General features: G+C 38.7%; 1 protein-coding gene across 1 annotated transcript in view; it reads right to left on the bottom strand.

The window, feature by feature from the left end:
• ARID2 (AT-rich interaction domain 2) overlaps positions 1-15,848 on the bottom strand; it is a 152,343-nt gene that overhangs the window by 15,925 nt on the left and 120,570 nt on the right. Inside the window, exons 16-18 of the mRNA XM_015816902.1 lie at positions 12,388-12,536; positions 10,886-11,024; positions 3,494-3,579 (exon numbers count right to left, since the gene is read on the bottom strand). Coding sequence (XP_015672388.1) covers positions 3,494-3,579; positions 10,886-11,024; positions 12,388-12,536 — 374 coding nt within the window. The remainder of the gene's footprint in view (positions 1-3,493; positions 3,580-10,885; positions 11,025-12,387; positions 12,537-15,848) is intronic.

Genomic DNA, 15,848 nt, shown 5'->3' with positions numbered 1-15,848 from the left:
AGACATGCAAGGAATGCTTAACAAGCTTTGCAAGCCAAAAGATGGATAAATGCTGGAAATGAGACTTTATTATGGAAATGGAACAATTTATTTATATGTTGGTAAAGAACTGTTTGTTCTTTTTCTTTTCTTTTTTTTTCTGAAAGAGGTAAAAAATTAAGACTGGGATTTTATTTTTATTCCAGCTGTATAGCAGGAGGTATTGACTTAAGATTTTATTGAAAGTATAGATTGGAGAGGGAAAAAAGTGAAGGGAAAATTTAAGTGTAAAATAGATTATATTAGATGTATGGAGTGATTAAATGATATATAGTTTTTGAGTAGATGTATCGGTTTTTAATTAATTTTAATTAATTTAATTGCCTTATTAGAGTTAAAGTAGGTATATACTGTTAGTATTATATTTGTTTAGTTAAATTGTAAGTTAGATTTGGAATGATTTGTTTTAGTCCTGTATTTGATTCCGGGAAGTTCAGGGGGGGAAGGGGGTTAGAAGTATTAAAATAAAAATTGATGTATTCATATGTTATAATCGTATTGATAAGAGGAAGCGCTCGGTTGGTATCCCAGCTTGCACTCGATGAGGTGGTCAGGAAGAGGGGGGATGTAGAAAGGGGAAGGAGGAAGGAGGAGAGGTTGTGGGTTAGAGGTAGGAAGGAAAGGTAAGTGGATGAGGGTGGAGGCAGGTCGGGAACTACTGAGCATTTCTGATAATGTAGTGAATTGGATTGTTTTTCTTTGTGTATGTTTGTGTCATAAATGCATCATATTACTTATTGTTTAATTATAAAAATTAATAAAATTTTTTTAAAAAAAAAAGATCAGGTGGCTGAGCTCACAGTCCGAAGGACCTATCAGCCCCAACAAATCCATATCTTTTCCAGATTACCATGTAAGACTTTGCCTCAGATATTTCCTTGGAATTTCAACAAAGCCAGTGTCCAACTGTTAGTGAATTCAAGCAAGTCTTACTGCCACAAAGTAGACCTTAATCGTAGCTTTAACTCATATATGTTCAGGTTCCTCTGCAGTAGAGTATAGATAGTCCTCGAGTTACAAACGTAATGGAGCCTGCCAATTACATTTGTAATCCGAGAATTCGTAGGAGTGAATTGTGTATCTTGAACGTGATCACTCTCTTTCGCCCATGCATTCGCCAATCTAATGTGCAGGTCGTTAAGTGCACATGAGGTATCTCAAGGTGGGGAAGGCCATGGGGGCCCCAGTGCAGGAACATGACCAGTGTGTCCAGCCATCAAAGGCCTCCCCCCACCCACTGAGATACCCCATGCTCCTCTTTCCACCCCTAGGGGCCCCAAGCTGCTTGGGTCTTTCTTCCCCACCCCATCACCAACCGCTAATTTACCTTTGGTGCCACATTTGAGAGTTAGGCGGAAGCCGTGAACGGGATTCCAGACCAGCAGCATCATGCTTGCAACGAGGGGTGAGCTGGTTCTGCCAACCTGCGCTATGCAAAGCTGCAAATCCTCTGCGAAATCTCTGTTTAGGAGATCTTGCAGCAAGGCCATGGGGAGGGGAGGCAGAACCAGGCTGGCCAAGCCTCATTCCTTCCGATCTAGAAGCCAAACGGGGCAGTCAGTTTCCTCTGGGTGGTTTTTTTCCTGCTTGCATCCAAACAGGAGCAAGTGCTACACCAAACTCTCTAGATCCATGGCGGCAGAGAAGTGTGATGGATCTGGAAAGCAGGTTTGTTTAAGAGCCCCTCTTGCAATTTGGAAAAGGAATGCTTTTGGCAAGTGAGGGGAGCAGGGCGGTGGTGCGCCTAGCTCTCCAGCTCCGCGGCAGTGCAATTTGTGAAACCCGGGTGGGTTCAGCACTCCAGCAAGTGGGGGGGGGGCAGGGCTGCGCCTGCTTGTGAGAGAGGCTGGGGCTCAGTGGGGAAGGGGATAAGCTAGCCCAGTGCTTCTCCGCCTGGTTGGACAAGGGCTCCAGCATCTAAGGCTGCGCAGAACTCTCAGGCATGACACCAAAGTAAAATGTTGCATCATCTCTGCAGTCCTTCATAAGTGCGAATGACCACCATGATGCTGCAACATACATAACTTTGAGACCTGGTCGTAAGTACTTTTGGCGGGGATGTCGTAACTTTAATAATTCGCTAAGTGAATGTTCGTAACTCGAGGATTACCTGTACCAGCAATGCTAGACTTCTCTTCTTTTACTTCAAGTCCCTATTTATGGGAAGTGATGGGTTCCACAAGAGCTGAGAGATCACATAGGTGCAATCAGATCCAGAGCTTCAGATGCCACCCTGTTCCAAGTGGTGACCAAGCTTTCGATGTAATGTTTAGTAGACCAGCAGGAATAATCCCCAGCTCCCTCCAAAACTCATCTGGGTCTATTAATTTGCCAGAGGCAAACCAATCTATGTATGCTCTACACTGTATATTGAAGGAAATTGGATTGGAAGATGAGCAGAGTTTTAAAACTGGAGGGAAAAGTATTAATAACTATACTATGTTGATGACACTACTAAACAGTTGCAAATGCAAATGAGCTGCAAATTCTACTAATAAAATTCAAGAAGCACAGAAAAAACAGAAAATTAAATATAAAGAAAACCAAAATTAATATATAGCATCAAATATAACAATCCGTGTTAGCACTGAAAATCAAGATATGAGGTGATGGATAGCTTCTGCTTTTTAGACTATCAACAGTGTGATTGGAAGTCATATTAGCACTTTGAAGTGTAGCAGTAAAGGTCACAGAAAGACACTCAGACACCATGTTGTATCTACACCTACAAAAATCAGATTGCATATAATGATCTTTCTTTTGACGTTCTATGGAAGTAAAAACATAGACATGGACTTTGAAAAAAGAAGATATAAAAAGTATTGATGCTTTTGAACTCAAACAAATAAATGAATTATAGAAAAAAATCAATCCAGAGTTTTTAATTTGAACAACAATGCTCACTGTTCATATTATCATATTTTGGACATATGTGAAGACCTACCTTTCTTGAGAAGTGAGTGGTGCTGGGAGACAAGAGGGAAGAAAAGAGGAGAAAACAACGAGCAGCAAGGTGGATGGACTTGATTGCAATACTGCTGAGTACAACACTGAAAGTCTTGAAGAGCCAATTTGGGGATAGATCATTGTGGAGAAGGCCTATCTATGTGGTTACTAAGAGTCAACACCAACTTGATGACATATAATTATCAATAATATATGTATGTATTCATGTTTGCATATCATTTGTGAACTACCAACTCCACATGGATATATACAGATTGATAAGCAATTCATCACCCATTAAGCACTTTAATATTCTGTCAGACTTCCTTTGGAACTTTTAATTAGACTTTTAACTTAATTGATTATATTTTGTTTAACACAGCATATTTTCACAAAATTCATCATAAAATATATGACCTGCAATTCTTTTTATATTGAACACAATGAAATATCTTTCTGAATAAGAAGACTGTGCTATTTGATTATTAAGGGAGTTTACAGCTCTTACTTTGTGGAAGGTTTTGAACTTCCTACTTGTCCATGTTCATCTTGCTTTAATCCTGCAAGGAGAGCATCTCGTGAGCAATGCTTGTCCTGTTTGAGAAAGAGAAAGTAGTATTATTATATCACACTGGAATTAATTTAAATTTGACTGGTGAACTTGCATAACCATTAAGGACTATACACATCCAAATGAATGCATGAAGATTGTGCCTGAATGGACAGCATCACAGGAGATTCTGTACATTGTCCAGTCAATATGGATAATCAGCAGCATAAATAGAAGAAAGTGATTTTTTAAAGAGTCATTTTGTACACATAGCCTTGTTATTTACTGAAAAATGAAAATAATAGGAATCAATTGATTTTGGAACACAATCTTGTATAACTGGAGAATACTTTAAAATCCTGCGTTTACTGGAAACATTTGATACGTTATGTCACTATTAGCAGTTTAAAAAACTCAGATATAACTATACTTTAATCTCATATCAAAAAGACCTGATAGTTCAATTATACGCAGTTGTATATATCTCAATAAAGTTAAAGGAGACCACTCTCAGGTAAGTGGGATTACATTCAGAGAGAAATTTAATAGCGTTCATATCTTCAGCACAATATCTTTTATTAATAATATATTATCAACTGTAATTAGACTCTATTCTTATAGTTAAAGTATTAACCAATTATTCTGCTCTTTTAGTATTTTTTAAATACTTTGACTTTCAGTACAGTATTTGTACCAGATATTTGTAGGAAGTTAAAAATGAGGAGTCCTTGGTGCTCCTGAGCTTGGTTGTTTTCTTGCAGACATTTCACTAGCCAAACAAGGCAACATCATCAGTTCATCAGTGTACTGATGATGTTACCTAGTTTGGTTAATGAAATGTCTGCAAGAAAACAACCCAGCTCAGAGAGCACCAAGGACCCCTCATTTCAACCCTGAGCTACAAATATTGTCCTTTATTGGAAATTAAAAATGTAAATGTACACTGTCGTGGTATTGTGTTAAACAAACTGATTAAAACTTTATAAACAAATAAACACATGTCTGGTCAACATGGAAAATCTCCAATAAATAATATAATCTCATTGTTTGCAGCTAATTTTCTATAATTACTTTGAAATTCAGAAGGAAATTTAGGAAACGTTTAACAGGGTATTTGTCATGGTTCTGGTAGATGAGATCAGATAAATCAGAACTCCGAGGCTAGAGGCTTCCTCAAAGAACATGTTTATTGGTTACAAATATCGGCATGAACAAAAATGAAACCAAGTCTAAAATTCCCCCCAAAGAGTTACACTATTACAAAGTTAACTTCCCACCCCAAAGCTATGCAATCAATTACATTTCTCAATAGAATAGTTTGGCAGGCTTTCTATACCCAACCCTCCAATCCGACCTGTAGAAATGACCTTGGTTCCCACAGGACACAAAATTGTTTAGACTAGCAGAAAACCTCCACTTCCCCCTCCCATTCTCGTGGCAACCTAGAACGAGCAATATGGCTTCAGTCAGGTTTGTTGTAGAGTTGACAGTTGGACCCCCCTAAAGAGAAAGCAAATCCTGAACGGAAACAAAAGGAGAAATTAGGAATCCCCCTGAGGTTTTTGAGGATGTTTATCATAAAATCGCTGCATTAGTCTGTCTGCCTTAACGTCCACACTTTTCACCCAACTAGCTTCCGATAATGGATAACCCTTCCACTGCACTAAGTACTGTAACTTTCCCTTATACAATCTCGAATTGAGAATGCATTTGATCTCGTATTGGGCTTCCCCTTCAACTAAAATGGGACCCGGTGCTTTTTTAGGGATTGATCATAGTGAGGATTCTCTGACAAGCTTTAGCAAACTGCAGTGAAAGACAGGGTGAATCTTTTCTAATAAACGAGGGAATTTAAACTCAACTGTGACAGGATTTATAATTTTAGTTATGGGGAAGGGGCCAAGGAATTTTGGTCCTAATTTCTGGCTAGGTAATTTGAGCCTTAAATATTTGGTAGATAGGCAGACTTTCTCCCCTATATAAAACGGCCTCTGAGGGGACAACTTCTTATCAGCTTGTTCCTTATACGTTTTTGTGGCTTGGGCTAAGGCTTTCTTTACATTGGCCCAAACACGCTGCCACAATGTCACCCACTGATCTAAAGTTTGCAAGACAGGGGGTTCATATGGATATTCAGGCATAGGAACAACCTCTCAGCCAGTAACTATTTTGAATGGGATAAGTCAATGCTGCCACTTCAGCAAAAGGCAGGAGGTCAGCCCAATTAGTCTGTTTTTAGTTAACATAACATCTGAGGTATTTCTCCACCATTGCATTTGTACATTCAGCCGATCCATTCATGCTAGGATGAAAAGCCGATGAGAGCCCTTGCGTGGGCCCAATTAGCTTGACAAAGTCTCTCCAGAACCTCACAGTAAATTGGACCTCTCTATCTGATATAATCCTCTTTGGCGCTCCGTGGAGGTGGTAGATGTGTTTCAAGAACAGCTTGGCTAATTTGTGAGTGGAGGGGAGTCCTGAGCAGGCAATGAAATGGGCTTGCTTTGAAAAGAGATCAATGACAGTCCATATTACTGTATTTCCCTTACTTTCCAGTAATTCAACAATAAAATCTATGGCTATCTCCTCCCAGGGCTGGGATGGGTCTGCTACATGTTGCAATAACCCTGGAGGCTTACCAGGATGTTTCTTCATGGCAGCACAAGTGGCACAGCTCTTTACATAGCTTTCAATAGCTTTTTTTCATCTCTGGCCACCAAAACTGCCGTCGGATTAAATGCAAGGTTTTTAAGAACCCAAAGTGGCCAGCCTGCTTTGCATCATGACTGCATTGGGGGGCTTGAATTCTGGCAGGCCAAACCATCCTGATAGGTTCACAGGGATTTATTCTCCTGGAACCTGATATAGGTTTCAACTCTTCCCTGAACTTTTGGGTCACGCAGCTATCTGTCTCGGTAGATTGCCTCTGTGTATGGCCCCTTGTGATCACTTGAGAAATTGATTGTGGTAGCGGAATAATAGAATTAATGATTTCCTCTCAATGGCTCTTGTATTGGGATATTCTTGACCAGGCATCAGCTAAAAAATTCTTCCCTCCTGGAAAATATTTTAAAGTAAAGTTAAAATGGTTAAAATATTGTGCCCATTGGACCTGTTTAGGGGACAACTTTTGAGGGGTTTTCAGTGTTTCTAGATTTTTATGATCAGTCCATACTTCAAAAGGCACTTTGCTCCCCTCAAGGAAGTGGTGCCAAGTCAATAGCGCCCCCTCACTGCGAAAGCCTCCTTCTTCCACACAGCCCACCGTCTCTCAGTGTCCATCAGTTTTCTAGAAGTGTAGGCACAAGATTGTAGGTCTTCTTTTTGGTTTCTTTGTAAAAGTACTGCTCCCATGGCTACATTACTTGCATCGGTTTGCATGATGAATTGCTCCTCAGGGTCAGCGTGTTTGAGAATGGGTTCGGCTCAAATGCTGCTTGGCGCTCCATAGACCAATGTAAAAGTTGACAAGGTTGGGGCTTTTCCTCTCCTTTCCCAGTTTTCAGTAGCTTAGTAATTGGCAGAGGTGTCTTAGCGAACGAGGGAATGAATTGCCAGTAAAAATTCGCGAATCCTAGAAAACTTTGAAGCTGCTTGTGGGTCCCTGGGGGGCTGCCATTCCAGCACCACTTTAACTTTGGCAGGGTCCATTTCCACCCCCTCACTAGAAATTCTGTACCCAAGATAGTCAAGGCACGGTTGATGGAATTCACATTTAGAGAGCTTAGCGTAAAGTTTAGCTCTTAGCAGCTTCTTGAGCCACTAACTTGACATACTCTTCCATGGTCTCGATGTAGATAAGGATGTCATCTAGGTAGACTAAGATCCCCTTGAACAAATGATCATGCAGTACTTGATTGATCAATGGCATGAAACAGCAGGGGCCCCTTGGAGACTGAAAAGCATAACTTGAACTGAAAACTTCCCAGAGGGCTGTTGAATGCTGTTTTCCATTGATTCCCTTCCTTAATCCGCACTCGGTAATAAACTTCTCTTAAGTCCAATTTAGTGAAAATTTTCCCCTTGGCTAGATGAGCCAGCATGTCTTTCATTAAAGGAAGGGCATTCATATTTTCAATACTGACAGTATTTAATCTTTTAAAATCTATACAGAACTTTATTGATCCATCTTTCTTTTCTTTAAAAAGCACGGGGGCAGCCACGCATGATTTAGCTGGCTGAATGTATCCCCTGGCTAAGTTCTTGTCAATGTACTCTCTCAGTTCTTTCATCTCTCTGAGTGTCATAGATACATTTTGGGCTTCGGAAGCTTGGCTCCAGGCAAGATTTCAATGGCACAGTCAGTCGCCCAGTGTGGGGGGAGAACATCACATTCCCTTTCACTGAATGCCTCTGCCAAGTCTCGATATTTGCTTGGTATTAGTTGAATTCCTGGCACGTGTTCTATGACAGCTTTTAGAGTCTCAAGAGTTCCCAGAGTCTCAGCTGTGGCAGGCCCCTGTACTTCACTGGTCAATGTGGGTGGAAGGGGTCCCGTTGCTAAACTTAAGAGTCCTCACTCCATCCTCCCACCAAATCATGGGGCCCCACTTATCGAGCAAAGCCAGACCCAGGATTACAGCCTCAGTCATCTTAGGAACCACCACAAAATGGATGGTTTTTCCAGTGTCTCCCCATTTCTAAATGTACTGGTTTGGTCAGGTGCGTGACAGGAGCTCCTCCGATAAGAGATCCATCTGCCTGCTTAAATTTCATGGCCAGGGGCATTAGCTTGGCATGGATCCCCAACTTTAGCACCATAGGGAGATTGATTAAACATCTGGTGCAACCTGAGTCAATAAGGATGTTTAAATCTGTTTGGCACCTGTCTTGGGTACTATGATTTTGGCGGAGATGGCGAAAGGTGGGATGAGTAAACTTACCATCGGGTCATCTTCACCCTTCTTGTCACTATCATAAGGAGCTAGCATCAGCAGGCGCTCGGGTGGAGCTTCTTTTTCTCCCTAGTGAGGGGGAGTGATCTGATTAGCTTGCTCTTGACGGGCCCAATTCAACTTCTCACGTCCAGGTCGTGGGTTCCTCTTTGGCTTTGTGGTGGTGGCAGGTGCACTTTTGGCCTGGAGAACAGGAACCGGACAATCAGCAGCCCGATGACCTGATTTCCCACATCGGAAACATTTGATTGGGGGTCTAGTGGATGCTCTGAGAAAACTGGCGACTGCAGTAGTTTGGGACATTTGCCAAACAGGAGCTTTTCTTGGCTCCGCTTCAGCTTTGATTCAGTGATGGCGGGTCTCGGTAACGACCCAGTTCAATGTCTAGGGTGACAGCCATGCAATACCACTCCCGGAGCTGATCAGGGACTCCCCGGTAGATGAATGCTTGGAATAAATCTTGATCTAGTCCCTCTTTGAAATGGTGAATCAGCAACTGTTCCAGCCACTGTCTGATCCTGCCAGCAATTTTCTGAAATTCCTGGACATAGTCTTTGGCTGGTCGTCCTCTCTGCCTCAGGCTATTGATGTCCTTCTCAACTTGCAGAGCCTGGGATTCATCTTCAAATCTGGCTCTTGGTTCCGCCATAAACAGATTGATGTCCCACAGTTCTGGCTCTTGCTCATCATGTAGGCTGGTTACCCACTCCACAGCTTCCCCTTCTAGGTTTGCTGCAACTGCGTCCACCATCCTGGTATCGTCGGGGTAGATAAGGGCATAGTGATTCAGGTGAGCCCATACTTGGTTCAAGAAAAAGGACAACTTCTGAAGTCTCCATCAAACATGGGTTTGATAGGAGGTGGTCCACCGGCTGTTGTCCCCAGTATGCTGGGTGGTAGGCTAGCCACTGATATTGATCGTGGAGGCGCCACCCTTTGAAACCCCTTCAGCTGGGCCCCTGGTCTTGTGGGACGCTGGTCTCGCTTGGGGCTATGCCTAGATACCGGACTTGATGTCGAAGCTGGCTGAGGTGGTGCAGAAGCTGTGGGAGCGTCGGCGAGTGTTGGTGTCCCATCTGACAGAGATCACAGAACGAGCAATCAACTCCATCTCCCCGACCTCGAGCCAGTCACTCAACTGAGTGACTATGGATGGCTGTCAGGTATTTCCACTGTCTGGAATTATCCCATCCAGCTGGCCTTTTTACCTTCCTTGGCACAGGGGATTGAAGGCTGTGGGATGAAATCAGAGGAAATTCCGCCTTAGTAGCCTTGAGGATGTTCCGTCGTTGGGGAGTCTCCTCAGAGTGGCTGAGCTCCCGAGGTTCCGGATCCCTTCTTTTTGTCCCAACCTCTCAGGTGGAATTATGTGGGTTATCGGTCTTACTCCAGCTGAAGGAGCTCCTCTTCGCTTGAACAATAGCCTGCGCTCTGGCAGCCAGAGCCGTGCTGAGGCTAGCAGCCAATTCTCCCTTCTTCTCCATTTCGGCTTCTTTCCTGAGTCTTTGCCGTCCTCCCAAAAGTAGTGGGTAGGCGACTGGGGCTCAGGATCCCAAGGCAAAAGTTTTTAGGAGACTTGATTTAATGTCATAGTTCTGGTAGATGAGACCAGATAAATCAGAACTCGGAGGCTAGAGGCTTCCTCAAAGAACATGTTTATTGGTTACAAAGTATCGGCATGAACAAAAGTGAAACCAAGTCTGAAATTCCCCTCAAAGAGTTACACTAATACAAAGTTATACTTCCCACCCCAAAGCTATGCAATCAATTACGTTTCCCAATAGAATAGTTTGGCGGGCTTTCTAACAGTACACCCAATCCTCCAATCCGACTGGCAGAAATGACCTTGGTTCCCACGGATAGAGAATTGTTTAGACTAGCAGAAAACCTCCACTTCCCCCCTCCCATTCTCATAGCAACCTAGAACAAGCAAGATGGCTTCAGCCCGGTTCATTGTAGAGTTGACAGTATTTCTTCTTTGTGTAAATATCATTTTCCTCTCTACTAGCCTAAAAATTCAAAATGAGAATCTCATTCCAAGGTCTTTCACTGGTATACAAAACATATACATAACTTTAAAGACTTACATAATGCTGTGTCTTACAATGATCCTGTCTTATTTTTACCTTCAAAACACTATATGATTGATAAGAGTTGATTGAGAAAGCCAGTACTTCCTTTTATTACTCAATTCATTCCTTTTGATGTTGTTCCTAGACAGCAAAGACCATGTCATGGACCAGTAGGGCTACTTTTAGTTTATTTCAAACTCTTTCCACATATTTAGTGAGACTCAGATGTTTATTATTCCTATTTCTAAAAATAAGAAGCCTAATAAAATTTTACAGCAAATGGTTGGCTCTTTTTCAGCACTCCAGAAATTTCTAAAACACACTTTTTTTATTTATATGAAAATTATCTATAAAACTCTAGAAAAGGAATGAGAGATTTCTACCTGTAGGTGGGTAATGAAGGAAAACCTTTGTCTCTGGAAAGGTTCACAGCCCTCCCACAAACACTGTCCAGGGTAGATATCTTTTCCTCCATGCTCAGTTGCAGCATGATAGAAAACTTGGGATGGTGTCTGAAACCACCTAGAAAATGGAAAGGATTTTAATTTTGCAGAAAACAGTATACTCTTTTGCAATCAATTTCTTCACCTAGTTATTACATATAAATCATGAAAAACAGAAGTTATAATAAAGTGGCAGACTAAAATTATTCAAGGGTTCTATTTACATTTTCAAGAGCTATCTGTACAAGATTTCTGTAAAGGAAAAGGCAGCCCTTATACCAATATATAAATAAATGGAAATGAAATATTCCATGTATTTTTATTAGGTAGTAGCTTATAAAGACTTCCCGTATCACCATGACAGTATTAAAAGCTTGTAGCACTGACTAGTTATGCAAAGAGAAGTTTGAATGGGAGAAGAAAATCTGTTCAACTAGTGGCATGCAATTTTATTGGACTTTTGAGATATTCACTCCATTATCTGAAAGATATATCTTGGGAAAAACCCACTATCTGATTTATAGTATTCTTTAATACCTACTCCGAGAAATAGAGCAGAATATGAAGAGATTCAATCACACAGAATTGGGTTGTATGTCGAAAAGCTGTCTGAGGATTAGTGATACCCAAATAATTATATGGTTATCTGCAAACAGGGCATAACATTTAAATGTATGAATGATGTATAATATATTCATTTACTTGGAAAGGTACAACTCCGTTGTCTGTGAAAAGTTTAAGAACATTATTCCAAAATTTCTAAAACAGTAACAAAAAGAGTTTAAAGGTAAGACAGTTGAAAAATGTAATGGTAGTTTCTGCACGGCTTCTCTGGGTTCTTATGCAAGATTCCAAATACAGACAAGCAAACACCGAAAATATGTAAATACAAAACAAGAGATATTCAAAAAATTGTACAAAGGGTATCATTTACTTTTAAGGAAAAACTATGAATCTGGATGCTATGCAGTGGTGATAGGTAAAGGGATATGAATGCTCTTCAGCAAAATACTACCAAGTATTTCAGTGATAGAGAACTAAAAAGAAGAAATTCTTGGCTCTATAAAGATTTGCTATTTCAATGAATGGACAGGGAACAATTCAACACTGTTTATAGTTTTTTACCAATTGGCCAACTTGACATAATTTTTGGTTTCAGACAATAAACAAAGTAAGCTGGCCAATTGCCTTCAAACTTGTATCTTCCAGCAATAATGAGAATATTTGAATTCTCACATTAGGTGGATGCTACGTTTTCAGATGCAGGTCTGATTTTTGCATCTCCCCCCCCCAAAAAAAAACACCACCCTTGAAAAATCTAGTATGCATATAAAGTACACTCAGTGCTTCAAAGCATTTAAAACTGATGCAGTCAGCAAAAACATACCACATAAACATATCATATAAAACTAATTCTTAGCAAGAATTATAGAAACACTCACTTTTTACAGGATTGCCAAAGACACATGAAATTTTGCCCAGGTTTTTTCATTTGTTCTGCATGTGGATTTGATACAGTATATATAGAAGGTGGCAAACTGACAGATGGACCTTGAACTTGCATTGTTGGTACTGGTATTACAGATGTGCTCTATGAGAAAATTAAAAATAAGATTATTTATATAACAAATTCATACTTTTCCTAACATCCGGTATTTTGTCTTAAGATGTAAACGCCTTACAATTTCATATATGTAAATCACTAATTATTATTATTTTTTTTATTGAAAATTTTATAATATTTTACAACATAAATCCCCCCCTTCCCCAAACCCACCCTTCCACTCCCCCCTCCCTCCCCCTCACTTCCCAGAGCCAATGACAGGGTTGACAATAAAATAATCATACTCTAACTAACATTAATCAACTATTAAGATAACATATCTATAACCTCCTTTAACTCTCTTTTAAACAAATATACAGTTATTAAAGACAATAATAATAACATCACTTTAATAATTAAAAATAGTACTAAGTAAACTATTCTGACCTTTATACAACAATAATACTCTAAAATTCACTCAAAAACCAAATGATATTTTTTGGTCCCATATTTACGCTCAATATAATCTATCCATCTTCTCCAAACCGAAATATATCTTTCTTGTGAATAGTCCTTCACATAAGCGGAAATCTTGGCCATTTCTGCTAAGTTCGAGACTTTAAGTGACCATTCTTCTATAGTGGGCAAACATTCCGTTTTCCAATATTGAGCTACTAGTAGTCTTGCAGCAGTTATAAAGTTCAACATCAATTCCATTTCTTTGGCATCCACGTCTTCCATAATACCCAACAAAAATATCTGCGGTTTAAACTTTATCTTTTTCTTAAAAATATTTTGAATATTCCACCATATCTTAATCCAAAATGCTTTAACTTCCGTACATGTCCACCAAATATGAAAATAAGTTGCATCTAAATTTCCACATCTCCAACACTTAGGTTGTAAATTGGGATACATACAAGACAATTTTTGAGGATCCAGATGCCACCTATAAAACATTTTATAAAAATTTTCCCTTAAGTTTTGAGCTTGGGTAAATTTTACATTTCTAACCCAAATTATCTCCCATGTGTCCAATAAAATTGGTTCTTGTATATTTTGCGCCCATTTTATCATACAATCCTTAACCAATTCTGTTTCTGAATCCAATTCAATCAGTGCATTATAAATTCTTTTAATATGAGCTTGAGATTGATCTTTAATCTGTTTCATCAAATTTGCATCCTGTAAAGTAATACCAACTTTTTGATCCATACGCCACCTCATTAGCAATTGATTATAATAAAACCAAGAATATTCAATATTTTCTTGTTTCAAATCTACTAAAGATTTAAGTTGCCAATCTTGTCCTACCGGACGAAGTAATTCCTTGTAAGAAACTTTATCCAAATTAACTCCCCTAGATATCCCCTCTAATACCTGTCCTGGAGTTGCCCAGATAAGAATTTTATAATTTAATTTATAGTAATATTTCTTCCAGACTCTCAATAGAGCACTCCTTAAGATATGAACCTTAAAATTTGTATCATAAATTAAATATGCCTGCCAACCAAATAACAAATCCCATCCTTCAAGAGAAAGTATATTCTTATTTGTTAAATTTAACCAATCACTGATCCATATCAAAACCACTGCATCATAATACAATTTTAAATTAAGGGCTTTGAGTCCTCCTCGTTCCCTTATATCTTGCATAATCTTAAACTTGACTCTTGGCTTCTTGCCCGCCCAAATAAACTTATTAATACCCTTCTGCCAGTCCTCCAAATTAGTATCTTTTTTAAAAAATAGGGATCATTTGAAATAAGAAAAGAAACTTTGGGAGGATATTCATTTTTACTGCTGAAATTCTCCCCAACAAAGATAATTGCAATTTTTTCCAATCATTTAAATCCTTTTGCACCTTAACCCATAAAGATTCATAATTATTCTTATACAATTTAACATTAGAAGCTGTAATATAAACTCCCAAATATTTTACCTTTTTAACCATTTCAAAACCTGTAAGCGTAACTAACATATCTTTACCATTCATAGACATATTTTTCGGTAATATTTTAGTCTTATTACAATTAACCTTAAAACCAGAAACTTTCCCATATTGTGCCATAATTTCAACCAAGTCAATTACCGAGTCTATTGGCTGAGTTAATGTTAACACTAAGTCATCTGCGAAAGCTCTTAATCTATAATCAATCTTATTAACCTTAATTCCTTTTATTATAGAAGACTCACGAATTTTAATTAACAAAATCTCCATTGTTAACACAAATAACAATGGAGATAATGGACATCCTTGTCTAGTTCCTTTTTCGATTTTAAATGCTTCTGTTACCCCCCCATTAACTATAATCTGTGCTGATTGCTGTTGATAAATAGCCTTAAGGGCGGACAAAAAATTTTCCCCAAAATTCATTCTGTCTATAACTTGAAACAAAAAACCCCAATCTAATTGATCAAATGCTTTTTCAGCATCTAAAAATATAAAAGCAGCAGGAATTTGATTATTCTTATCCAAATATTCAATTAAATTAATAATTTGTCTTACATTATATTTCATATATGTTCCAGTTATAAATCCAGATTGATCACTATGAATCAATTGGCTCAACACTTGCATTAATCTATTTGCCAGTACTTTTGAGAAAATCTTATAATCTGTATTCAATAAAGATATAGGTCTATAATTCTTAGGTTGAGTCAAATCCTGACCCTCCTTTGGTATTAAAGATATAAAAGCAGTTCTCCAAGAAGGAGGTACCTCTTCACCCAACAAAATACTATTAAACAATTCCCTTAATGGTTCTATCATTTCTTCAGATAACATCTTATAATAAATTGCTGTAAATCCATGTGTACCTGGTGCCTTACCAAGTTTTAATTGCTTAATTGTCACCTTAATCTCCTCCGATGTAATTGAACAATTCATTTTTTCCCTTTGATTATCTGACAATCTAGGAAAATGTGCCTGCTGTAAATAATTATCTATTTGTTCAAATTGTATTTTTTCAGAAGCATATAACTTAGAATAAAAATCCAAAAAACTCTTTTTAACCAAGTTTTGTTGAGATGTCATTTTACCATTATAATCTATTTTCTCTATAATTCTTGACTTCTGCTTCTTTCGTAATTGATAGGCCAACCACCTTCCAGGTTTATTTGCATTAGAAAATGTATTATATTTCATGTACCTTAAACTTGTTGCAGTCTGATCTGTTATTAACATATTAAATTGCTCCCTAAGCACAGTAATAGATACTTTTAAATTATTATCCAGTGGGTTCAAAATAAAAGCCTGTTCTTTCAATTTAATCTCTTCCTCTAACTCTTTACGTTTTTGCATTTGTTTACGTCTGTAAACATTATTCATATAAATCAAATTACCTCTCATATATGCTT

The sequence above is a fragment of the Protobothrops mucrosquamatus genome, unplaced genomic scaffold, assembly GCF_001527695.2.
Source record: "Protobothrops mucrosquamatus isolate PMUCROS unplaced genomic scaffold, P.Mucros_1.0 scaffold526, whole genome shotgun sequence".
In the NCBI taxonomy this organism is placed as follows: domain Eukaryota; kingdom Metazoa; phylum Chordata; class Lepidosauria; order Squamata; family Viperidae; genus Protobothrops; species Protobothrops mucrosquamatus.
Note: the sequence above shows the minus strand (reverse complement) of the source record. Positions and strands in the feature narration are given on the sequence as shown.